General features: G+C 39.2%; 1 protein-coding gene across 1 annotated transcript in view; it reads left to right on the forward strand.

Moving 5' to 3' along the window:
* Positions 1–1,376: 1,376 nt before the first annotated feature.
* The window catches only part of LOC306843911 (cadherin-2), a 48,135-nt gene continuing 36,509 nt past the window's right edge, over positions 1,377–13,002 (forward strand). The window contains exons 1-2 of the mRNA XM_079375624.1: positions 1,377–1,793; positions 4,671–4,779. Of these exons, the coding sequence (XP_079231750.1) occupies positions 1,746–1,793; positions 4,671–4,779 (157 nt within the window). The 5' untranslated portion in view covers positions 1,377–1,745. The remainder of the gene's footprint in view (positions 1,794–4,670; positions 4,780–13,002) is intronic.

Below are 13,002 nucleotides of genomic sequence, written 5' to 3' on the forward strand. Positions count from 1 at the left end.
ATTTATTACAGAGATTGCTGGAATACTTGATGCTGATTCTGACCATTCATCTCGAAAACCAATGTTGACATGTAATAAAGGTTCTTGGTATTGATGGTTCCATAAAGAACCTTTAACATCCATGGAAACTTTTTATCATCCACTCTTAAAATGAAAGATTCTTTATTGGCATCTATAATCTATAATAGAACATTGGAACCCATATATATAATGGAACCCATTGGACAAAGGTTCTTATAGTGGAATAAGTTTGTTTTTTTTATTATTAAAATGTTCTTCAAGAAAAGATTGTTCTTTTAAAAACTGTTCACTGAAAGGTTCTTCGGGAAATCCAAAATGGTTTTCTATCCACCTTAGTCCTAAACGCAGATGTAAGCCTATAGGTGAGACTTCTGGTTCATTAGCCACTATAGGGACGAGAACAATAACAACGTACAGTAAATGGTTTGCACTACAAACCAGTGTGCTCATAATTAAGATAATACATTAAATTAATATGGTAAGACACAAATTTGCACTATCAAGCAAGCAAAATTAGCTGTTTTGTACAGCTAAAAATAGCTGGAAGCTAATAAGACCAGAAGCAAGACCCATAAAATTTACAAATGGCCGTGGGTCATTTTTACAGGAAGAATATGGATTGCATTTCTGCAAATACATTTATATATATATATTTATATATATATATTATAGACCTTTAAGAATGGTCCTTTGAGGAACCCACAAATGGTTCTTCTACTACACTCTTCAAAATAAAGTTTGCTTATTGGCATTGATGTTCCAGGGAACTTTCCATTCCACATAAGGTTCTTTATAGTAGAAACAGGTTCTTTATATAATAATGTTCTTCACACTGTTCACTGAAGGGTTCTTTGTGGAAACAACAACAACAACAACAAAAGGTTCTTTGTGGCATCACTGTGAAAACCTCCTTTTGAAACATATTTTTAAGAGTGTTAAAGAATGTAGCCATTATTGTTAAGAGTATATATGCTGAGTTTAATACAAATACATTTTCACATCCATGCATTTATTTCTAAAAATATTCCTGTAGTAAGTATAGCCTAGAGTCATTATTACGTCTGACATTTGTTTTAACACTTCTCAGTCTCCCCTCACATAATACAATAATTTGAACTCCAATTTCAGGCGCATATATTTATTTATTTTATTAGCAGATGAGCTTCTCCAGGGTCCTGATCACTCTTTCAGGTTTATTTTGCAGTAATGACCGGCTGACTGTGCGTTACCCCTCGCATGAGGTCGTTAACTATGCTTTCAGAATTACTACCACAACATTAGATTTTCAAAGTAGCCCACCGGCATGAGACATGCACTTTAAATCCAGGAATTCTCAGTCCCTCTTGCCGATTAGTGGGCATTAAGGGGTTGGGTGGGGTTCAAGAAAGAAGATCTTCCTTTTGTTGTAGTGAAGAAGGCGGGGTCTTGTCTTCTTCGCTGTGACTTCCGGAGGCTGAAGGGGGTGACATAAGGAAAGGAGCCCCCTTCCCCGGCGCAGTACCACTGAGCGCGGCTAGAGGGCGCCGCGGAGAGCGCTGCTCTGCCGTTGAACTGCGCGAGCGAGCGGAGCGTCAGTACCAGACCGAGAGCAGCACGGATCGGTGCCAGAGAGAGCCGGAGGAACGATTCTGTCGCTACATGCCGCCGCTACCGCACGGAACATTATAACGCAGCGGAAAACGGCCAACTCTATCGGTTTCTTCATAAAGGACGGAATTTATACAATGTACCGTTCGGGAGGCGTGATGCTGGGGCTTCTCGCCGCTCTGCAGGTACGTTAACGTTAAATTCGAGGGTGCGATGTGCGCTCGATGCTGCTTTATGTTTGAGCTTTGGCGTATTTGCTGTGGTCTTTGTAAACTGTGGAGAAATTATTGGTGTACAGAATACAAATGAACGATTTTGCTTAGTGGCAGGATATTTAAAATTCAGTATTATTGGTTTTTCGGATTGTCTCGACTTCATGTCGCATCTGTTTTGCTTGCTGTGCAATTCTAGAGAGTCTTGATTTTATTATTCTTGCTTCATAGTTATTCACAAGAGGTTTGGACTCCGTGTGCGATGGCTTTATATTGTGTAGCCGTTAGATTGTGTACAAGCAGCCCCGTTTAAACCGTCCCGTGCTGAACCGGAGCCAGTCGCAGATGAATGCGGGTTTTCAAACGCGCTCTCGCTTCTTTTGGCACGAGATGGAAAAGTTGCCCTCGGGGAGGTGATTAGGTCACAATGGTCCCTTTCCGACTGATGAAACAAATGTATTGTTTCAATCAATAATCAGTTAATGAACAGCTCATTGAGGTGCTTTTAGATGTTGAAATGCGAGATCTGACGGCGAACAACGGCTCTGTGCGTAACCCAGACATGACAAATCACTCTGGCCCGGATCAGCGAGCGGAGAAATGAATCGTGCTGTCAGGTTTAGGGTCCGCTGCCCTCTCAATTGCTGAAAATGCAGAGTCCAGCAGAATTAACATTTGAACGCAGGGAGCAGTCATGCTCTGTTTACATCAGCCTTCTCAGATGAGAAATTGCGAGCAAATTGTTATGTTGTGATGGAACCAAACGTGTGAAAAATCTGCATGGCAATAAAGTTAACATTTGGCCCAGGTTTCAATGCTACTGTGTTTGTGGTCTGCATTGCAGAAGTTGAAGTCTTATTGCGGCGTGTTTTTAAAGTGCAACATTAATGTCGCGTTTTACTACTGTTTGTGTGTGATATAACGGTTCCACATGTTTAAAAACCCGCTGCTGTTTGATAGCGACGTGCGATTAGTGAACGAGTCATTCTTTGGAGTCGAATCTTTCCAGTGAATCATTAGAACTGGTTATGTGAGCGAATCGAGCTGAGTGGTTCTCGAGTCAACAACTCACTGATTTACTGAACCGAGAATCATCCGATTCGTAACGAGCCTGTTAAAAATTAAACGTGCTGGAAAAAAAGATTAAAATACAGAACTGTTTATAAACTTTGTTATACCAAATGCGCTTTCATCCAAGAGATACGAATGATTTTTATATTGTTTAATGTAAATACAAATTATATTTGCGTTCTGTATGGCTTAATGGTTTTTATGAATTGAATCATGACTGCAACAAACTGAACTGAAACACGTGTAATTATAATAAACAGACTAATTGATAAAAACTTAATTGAATATTTAGAGCATGCTATATGCAACACCATTATGTCAAGAACAAAGTGATGAAGTAATTAGTGATGATGTAAAAGAATCATTAAAAAAAAAAAAGATAAAGATTCTTTGAAGTGACCTGTTTGCAAAAGAATAATCACTGCATTTTTAAATGGGTTTAATTTTGATTTATAAACCCAAATCTCACTGTAATTTATCTCAGGCACTATAACGCCATAGTGACATAGTGACTTTATATGCCTCTTTCTGCCTCTGATTCTTCATGTCAGCAGGGCCGCTGGTGCGGCTTCATCTAGAATCATTCGCTCTGTGTGGATGTGCAGAGGCAGCATATTGCTAAGCAATTGCTGACAGGACAGTTTAAAGTCAGAATTTCAAACACACCCCTGTAGTGCCAGCTTTATATAGGTGTTCTGCAGATATATCATCAGCGAGGCAGCTGGAGATGACGACATCAAAATCCCCATCAGCTCTTGGTTGATGATGATCTTTGTTAGCACAAAAGCAAATGTTTGATGGGTCGTTGTGTTTAGGACATTAAGTCAGCATCCACCGAGCTAACAAGTAATTAACATGTTTGATAAATTGACTATGGGGCCATTACCAAACACAGCCAGCCGTCTTCTTCAAGCCTCTGATCTTATTCCAACACAAAGAGGCTGTTTCACAGTGGACGTCACCTTTGATCTTCTCAAGCCTCTTTTAAAAACCAAATTCACCTATTTGCCTACACTGCGAGCCTGACTTTGTATGTCATATCAGATGCTATTAAGATGGAATGACTCAAAGCTGCTTGTTTATTTTTCTAATAAGACAAGGCAAGAATGAACAAGGTTTTGTTCTGAGCGTTAAACGCTAGGTGTGCGCGCCTGTTTTAAGCGTAAACCATAAACGGGTTTGTGACTTGTCGCCGGAGTGATTTCGCCAGCTGCGAGTGTGTGTTTGTGTTTTTATGTGATAAGTGCTCCACCAGACCATGCCATTCAAGGTAGAGTGTGCATAGCCTGGTCAGCTCTGCTTTTTTAACGTCTCGCCCTCCTGACCTCATCAGTCTAATTACACCCACCTCAAAATAACAGATGCCCCAGCGCCGGAGGGGGAGGAGGTGAGATAGAAACCCCTCGCTATCCTTGAATGAAGAGAAATGGAGCAACGCAGTAAATCATCATGCAATGAGCCTTATTTAATTTCGCCGATCTGCTGCAAATTAGCGAGTAATCGGCGAAAAATACAATAGCATTGCTAATTCAAAGAGTTCATTTGGAGCCTGATCAATGGACTCGGCGGCTCTAGAAAGTCTCATCACAGTGCATTTCTTGAGCAGAGTTCTGCCTCATTTCCTCTGTTTATGGTGAAAGAGCGTGATCGTTATGTTCATCGATTCCTCTCGGGATTCTGGATATTTGGCTCTTGCTGTGGTGTAGGTTGTCCCGTGCTGGTTATTAATCACTATTAATCAGGGGATTAATTTGTCTGGTGCTTTTGTGTTTTTGGCAGGTTGCGGTCCAGGGAACGGGGGCGATGCCGTGTCAGCCGGGTTTCACTGAGAATGAGTACAACGTCATGACCGCCGACGTCATCACCGAGGGACAAGTTCTGCTCAAAGGTAAACAGAGATGTTTGCATTTATAATAAACGCCAATCAAACCGGTGCGGCAAAACACTCCCTCACCAGGCTTCGGTTTCCACCCTGATTCTGATGGGAAGAGAGAGAAGGGAGGATGGGGGAAGGGTGGGCTTTATGTCTGTATGTGAAAGAACGAGATGGGGGGAGGAGGTTAAGTGTTAGGGTTGCTTTAGCAGGGGGTGTTTATAAAGGGGGATATGTGTGTGAGAGAAAGAAAAAAGCTGGAGGAGCTCAGTGTTTTGGTGGAATGTGATTTGAAGGGCCAGAGTGTGAAATATTTGGTGGGCTGAATCGCCCTCCCCCACCGTGCTCGAAACCCCCCTGTTGTGATCAATAGCATTGATTAGACCAGCCTGTATCCATAAAGTCAGTCGATGGCACAGATCCCAGTCAGTCATCTCAATATATTCAGTCAGTCCGGCAGGGGCCACATTTGTGCTGCGGCTGTAAACTTTGGAGGCCTTGTAACATCCGTACGTCACGTCTAATTACAACAGCGTAAAAAAAGCATAACTATGTGTTTTACATTTCAAGGAGATAAACGAAACTAAACCACCAGTTACACCCATGACTTGTGATTCAGTCGAAATAAGTTATTGCAAAATTAAAAAGTAAAATTTTGAGCCGAAATTATAATAATAGATTTAGTCAATTATTAGTAAATTTCACAAATAATTGCAAAGAAATAACAAGTGACAGATTGAAGCATTACATTTAGAAAGACTGAAAAGTATTTTCTTACTCCAATAAACTTAACTTTACAATTGTAGCATCATTTTTGGTCAGAGAAATGCATCCACACTGCTGACATGTTTACCTGTTGAAGATTATCCACGTGGTGTGGATGAAATAGAGTCTGAAACAGTCAAAACTCACTGTTAGAGACATGCTAATTAAATCATTGTTTCAGTCAAATTATTTTTTAAACCTCAAAACTATTTAGTCTGAAACTAAAACTGCTTTTTTTTTGCTGTTTCGGTGGAATATTTTTTTGGTTGTGCATCACTAAGCAAAATATTTGTGTCCCGGGGAGCCTCGGAGTTGTTCTTTTTCTTGTCTAAAAGTGTTACGCGACTTCTAACAAGCGACATATTTTTACATTTCCATATCGTTGACTTATTCATGGGTTACTGTGGAAGAGAGAGTCGTGGAATACGAACAGACGGTAGCAAGCTGTAGCTTTGTGCCTCTTGAGGTCTATTTGCGAACTGTGGGACATACACACACACACTCACAAACACGCACACCTGTGACAATTACAATAAAAGTGATAACACTTGCTTTAAATTTCACACTAAGAGTCAAAATGTCACACCCTGATAGGAATTTGCCATGTGAGTGTGTGCGAGTCAGGAACTGCTGATGGCCGAGTTGTATCGCGCTCACAGAAACTGGACATTTGATCTCACAGTTGACTCACTGATTCACTTCCCATGTCCTTTTCTGTAGAAAGGTGAGCTGTATCGCAGTGGCCACATGAACACAAAAGCGGCTCTCGTTTCATTACCATTTCAGCCTGTACGGTTAGCAAGTCAATGTGAACTCTGTTACGCACAGTGCCTTTTGCCAAAGGACGCAAAAATTTGCTTCCCATTATCCTCCTCCCTCCCCCTTCACTCTTTCTCCATCTCCCCCCTCCTGACAGAGGACTGGGGGAGTCTCTTGTTAAACATGAGGTGGATGTTTTGTGCCGCTGACATTCATTCATCACATCCTTTTTAGGCAAATGACTTAGGGATGAAGACTTTCTCTTCTCCCCTGCAGCCTCTCTTTCACTCTTTCTCCTCCTCGGTCCCTCCTTTTCTTTTTAAGTGGGACAGAGGAATGTACAGTTAGTGCTGTCTCACTGAGCCCACTCGGTGATTCCTACCCAAAGAATTTGCTTATGCAGTCTTTGCTGCTCTAAAGGATTTTAATTCGCTTCCTGTGGGTCTGGAAGATGTCGATAGAAAGTGAAAGACCTTTGACTGTTTATTGTATTTTGATATTTGTATTTCAATTGACAACAGCCATTGTTTGCTAAGCAGATTTAAAATGAGTAATGTAAGAAATTAAATACAGTAAACGTAGAGAAAAAAAATCTAAGCATCTTATTTTTAATAGTTGCTCAATTTCATTTATATGCATTAATATACATACATACAAGTAAACAGCAGTATTTACATAAATACACATTTAATGTTTTTATTTTTGCTGTTTAGACCGCTTATCTTTACCAAAGCTGCATTTATTTTTATCAGAAAACTGCAAAGCTGAATTTTCGACATTTGATCCTTCAGAAATTATTCTAATTTGCTCATTTGGTGATCAAGAAACATTTATTGTTATTATTGTTAATGTTGAAAACAGTTGCACTGCTTAACAGAATTGTGGAGTGTGTGTGTATATATATATATATATATATTAGTGCTGTCAATCTATTAAAAAATGTAATCGCGTTAATCACAGTCCTGGACTGTGATTAATCACGATTAATCGCAAATTTAAAATACTAGAATTTACCTGTAAATGTGTTGAAATAAAGAAATGCATAACAAACTAGTTTAAGGAAACAGAACCTTTCACATCTCCTCCCGGTATGAGACATAATCCTTATTATTCTTTTGTTTTAATTCATCCATTATCAGCCTTTATACTGCCAATATAACGTTTACTAAGCCACATCGCTTCAATCCCAGTATACATTTATCCAACTATTATCAAAATTATTTCTAAATAAATACAACAAAACATTTACTTGCGACTTTAGACTTTACATGAAGTATTATGATAAAATGCATTATGAAGAAGAACTGGACCTGTTCTGCAGGTGCATTAGTGCTAACATTAGCGTCATGCTACATAAGAAAATTTATGAGATTAATAGTACACTTTTACTCAGAACTCACTTTAAACCACGATCGAGTGTTTGTAATAACTTACTTTTGAGATCACATGTGTATATATACACTCTGGGTGGCCGCGGTACATTATAAAAGTAGCCCAAAAAAACGCAACTCACGGCTCTATCATTTTTCCTGCGACTGTATTTTCAAAGTAGCCCAATTGTGCAGGAAAATCGCGACCCTGGCAACACTGGTTCGCTGTACGCTTATCACATATGAGTATACATGTCTCTCTCACTCTCTCTCTCTCTCTCTCTCTCGGACACACTCGCTCTCTCTCTCTGCGTTCGCGTCACTTTTGTCGAGCCCGGCGCCTCATAATCACACAATCCCTGCTTCCCAATGTGCATATTATTCACCCTATCTGCCCTAATTAGTACTGAAAATTACTAATATCACATATAATTTAGGATGGATAGTGTGCACATTGGGCAGATTGGGACGCAGGTAATGATAGATTACCTTCCGCACTGCGATGACGGCAAGAAGTTGGGGTCAAACTTATCAAACGATTAATTTGTGTTAAAAAATATTAACGCATTAAAATTTTTAGATTAATCGCATGCGTTAATATATATATATATATACATTTATTCATTTAAAGTTTCAATCTGAGACATTCAGTTTAGTCTCACATAGTTTATGGAAACCTAATGGCCAAAAAAAGCATGTTAAAAACATTGTGTTTTCCAAGTTTTTTAGTTTTATATTGCCAGCAAAACCATCTGAATCATATTATGAATATTCATGGTATGCACAGCCGTACATGCCAATAAACCATGTTTTTTTTCTTTTAGGCCTCCTAAGCCCCTTCTCCAGCTTTCATCTGTTTTTCTTTTCCTCATGTAATTCTCCCATCTCTTCTGAACAGAGATACTGCTTTGAAGTTTTAAGACAACCTTGTTTTGCTAGAGGAGTCATTTTGTAACTTTTTTTCCCATGAAATACCTTACTCAAGCCTCTTTTAACCACTGAGAATGTGCACTCCACAAATTTCTCTCTCTCTCTCTCTCTTATTTGATCTGTTTTAAAACAGGAGAGAGCAAATGATCAGAGGAAGATGCAGTAGGTGAGAGGTGATTACCGTATCACACGCATTGCACCGCTCCGGAAGGCGGTGTTTGTTTTTGATCACTTCCGATCAGAGCCAACAAAACCCAACTTTCAGCGCTGCCTGTTTTTGTGAACAAGTAAAAGAGCCGAAAAACAATAATGAGTCAACACAGAGAGGGGGGAAAGAATGACAGAGACAGAGTGCCTCTTTTGTCTGGCCCATGTGGGGGCTGTTGGTCACTGAGATTGACCAATCAGAACACGGCTGTGAGGTCATCAGCATGCGGTTCACTGCCCCTCAATGGGCTGACTGAGGTGGAATTAAAGAATGGTTACGGGAATACAGAGAGCAAAGGGAGCGAGTGAGAAACAAAACACTGAGAGAAAGAGAGAGGTAGATTTGGGGGGTGGGCACTCCTGGTGCTTTGTCCCTTCAGTGTTTTTAAATTTAATATGAAGTACCTAATGAGCTGTCTAAAGATTACCAAGCGTGCTATTGTTTTATTTGTTCAGGCACCCAAATTCTTTGTTGTGTGCGTATACATGCGATAATGAGCTGACATTTTTAATTAACCAAAAAAGAAACATAAAAACCCCGGGTGAGAGGAAGCTTTGCAGGAGTGAATTGTTCTCTACTTAGTTCACCATCAAAATTTGAGTCACAGAGTTCAGTTCAGTCCTAATTCTCCCGTTTACTTGAGTGACAGAGCGAGTCACCCAGTTTGGCCTTTGCTGTCATCATTTTTAAAGATCACATCGCCAACGACTGCGCTTTCGATCTTCATTTAAAGCTATAGTTCAACCAAAAATGAAAAATGAAATCGTTTACTCAACCTCATGTCATTCCAAACTTGTGTGACTTTCATTTTCCTGTGGAAGAAAAAAAAATATATATATATATGTATATATTTCAAAAAATGTCTCAGTGGGGTTTTTTTTGTCCGTTTATTGAAAGTGAATGGGGCTCAATGTTGTTTACAGAAGAATGAAAGTCATACAGGTTTGGAAAAATATGAAGGTGACTAAATAAGGACAGAAGTTTAAATTTTGGGGAAAATCAATTTTGAGTTCCATCTTCATTTAAAGAGATAGTTCACCCAAAAATGAAAAATTAAATCATTTATTCACCCTCATGTAATTCCAAACTTTTTTTCCTGTGGAACACAAAAGAAGATTTTTTTCTTTTTTTTTTCTTTATATATTGAAAGTCAATACCGTCCAATAGTAGAATGAAAGTCATACAGGTTTGGAACATCATTAACATGAATTAAAAAAAAAAAAAAAACAGAAGTTAAATTTTTTGGTGAATTTGGACATTTTGAACAATTCTGAACAGTCTCAGAATTCAGTTAAATCCAAATGAACCCATTTTGGCCTTTGCTGTCAGTTTTTTTTTTTTAAGTAGTAGTTCAACCAAAATTAAAATTCTGCTATGTTTTACTCACCCTCATGGTGTTCTGAGCTTGCTTACTTTAATTTTCCTCTGGAAAACACAGACACACACACTAGGGGTCGACCGATTATCGACCTGGCCGATTATTGGCACCGATATTAAGCATTTTTATGATAATCGGCATCGGTCATTTTCAAAACCGATGTGCCGATAAAATTATTTAATTATGAAACGCGCTATTTGGCTCTGATGCAGCCTATCGGAACTCACCACTCTGTGGCCTAGAGCAGTCTCCGCCCACCGCACATCTGATTTGTTGAGAGTCAGGAGTCCGACCAATCAACGTGGAAGACTAAAGGCGCTCTCACACCGAAAGCGCTTGCTAACTGGTGCTGCTTCATTATGCATCAGTTCTCTCTCAAAGGCAGCAGCAAACGTTGCTCAAGTTGCAATAAATTACAATCCACTACACTGAAGTTGTAAAAACCTCAATATTATCTATTTATGATTTCCGAGATGGGGGAAACGCAGGGGGAATCGCGGAATCCAGTCATATGGAATTTACTGTATAACGCGGAGTCACGGAATTAGTCAAAGTTTGGATGAATTAATCAAAAGTAGGTCAGTACACTTAAATGTCTCATGATATGGACTATCTGTAAACATTAAGCTGCTAAAAGACTATTTAAATATGAATCCTGCATGTTCGGCGTGTCTCTGTATATGTGAATGGCACAGACGCGCGGTTTTGACACACACACACACACACACTGAAGTGCGCGACGCTCGCGGTGTTTTCCGCATCTGCCATGCCACTAAATGAGGACATAAATACATGAACATCATCCCCAGAACTGCTCTGAGAGTTACTTCATGAGCATTTGACTGTTTCGTTTGAGTAAAACGATCGTTGTATCATAAATAGGCTACAGAAACTTAAGAGGTCCTCATGGCAACCCGTCAAAATAAAAGTTCGGTGTATTTACTAATGCTACTACAATTATTACAACTTTTGTTTAAAAGAACAATCACACAATACGCTATTTCTTACATGTTTTAATTTTAATAGTAAGCCCATTTGTTTGCCAAAAAATAGAGTTCAACTCTCATTTGATTAAAAGATAAATTAAATTAATGTTTTATGCCTTCATTTGCACTGCTCTGTAAATGAAAACTAATGGAAATTACTGTCACATAGGCCAAGACTAAGATACTGTCACATAGGCCAAGATTAAGTTACTGTCACACAGGCCAAGATTAGGATGACGGAAATTGGGACATTTCAATAGGCTATTGAACCAAGTGAGCCTATAACAGGCTATTAGTGTTATAGTTTCATTAAAATAGTTGCGGTCTTCTTCGCTACTTCTACAATGGAGCTATGAAGACAATTAAATTATTTACACGTATTATATACATTGCGCTTTTTAAATTAATCAACTGATGTGCATTAGATGATGAATTGAATAGTCACCTCTTGTAGGTTATGATTTAGTCAACCGAAAATAATTAATGAAGAATTATGAGAGGTTATGCTATTACACATACATTTCTAACATGTAAATTATTGAAGCCAAATACTTACATTTCCCCAAGCTGTTTAGCTGTAGTATTTAGTATTCATAGGCTTAATCATGAAGCATACAGTGGCCCCACTTTTAACTCTCTCTTTATATATTACCCTTATTGTAGATGGATGCATGGGGGAAGACAACAGTAAGAAGTGCAACCAACACTAGGGAAGGCCGTTTTTGGCAGAGCCCTTGTTATTCTTAATTTTGACATTCATTTTCATTTTTACACCAGACATATATATCGGTTCAATATATCGGTTATCGGTCTACTTGGTCTGTAATAATCGGTATCGGCATCGGCCCTGAAAAACACATATCGGTCGACCCCTAACACACACATATTTATATATATATATATATATATATATATATACACATTGAAAGTCAGTAGTTCTGCAATGTTGTCTTTAGAAGGATGAAAGTCATACAGATTTAGGACGACAGTTTTCATTTTTAGGTAAGCTGTCCCTTTAAGACTGGAAAAAATATGCACAAAACATTTTCACAATTCTTTAAATGCAACAGGAGGACGGGACGTGCTTAATTAATGGCCGTGTGGAGAGGTAGTCTGTGTTAAGGAGGTAAAGTAGAACAGATGAGAGTAGAACGTGACCTCTCTAAAGCCTCAGCTCTGATCCACATACGGTCAAACCTCTGGGCTTTACAATCGCTCTCTCTCTTTCTCCCTGTAGGATTTGGCCACATGGACTTCATTACCCTAAATCGATCTGGCAAAACAAAGACCATAAGAGTATTGATCAGAGCATGCATATATGAGAGAGCTGATGCATGTGAGAAACGAAAGAAAGAGAGAAGAATGAAAGGATTAATCCTTGTGTAGTGAACCTGGGAAAGACAAAAAATAGACCTTTAGAGGTTACAGTTCAATATAAATTAGGGTGGTCTGTACCAGACATACCAGGATTACTGTGGACCACGAGATCCGGCACTCTCTTATTAGTGTCTGTGTGTATGTGCACCTGTTAATGTTGCGTTAAATCTCTGTAAAAATCTCAGTTTCAGCACCACAATGTTTCTTTAGTCAGCTGGTCTCAAGGTTTGGTGCGGCGGGGGGAGGCGTGGAACCCGTCCAGTGTGACATCAGCCCTTTCCACAGATATTTTTAGAGAAGTGCTTTGCTCTAACACATAAGCTGTATTTTCGAAGAGTAAAGAATGACATCAGACACGATTCAAGCTGTGTTCGATGGTTATCATTGGCTGCTTATGGAGCTGGATTGTAGTTTTGGCAAAGATTAAGCAGGGATCAACAATAAGGATTTTTTTCTCATGGCCCA

Source organism: Barbus barbus, assembly GCF_936440315.1.
Source record: "Barbus barbus genome assembly, chromosome: 24".
In the NCBI taxonomy this organism is placed as follows: domain Eukaryota; kingdom Metazoa; phylum Chordata; class Actinopteri; order Cypriniformes; family Cyprinidae; genus Barbus; species Barbus barbus.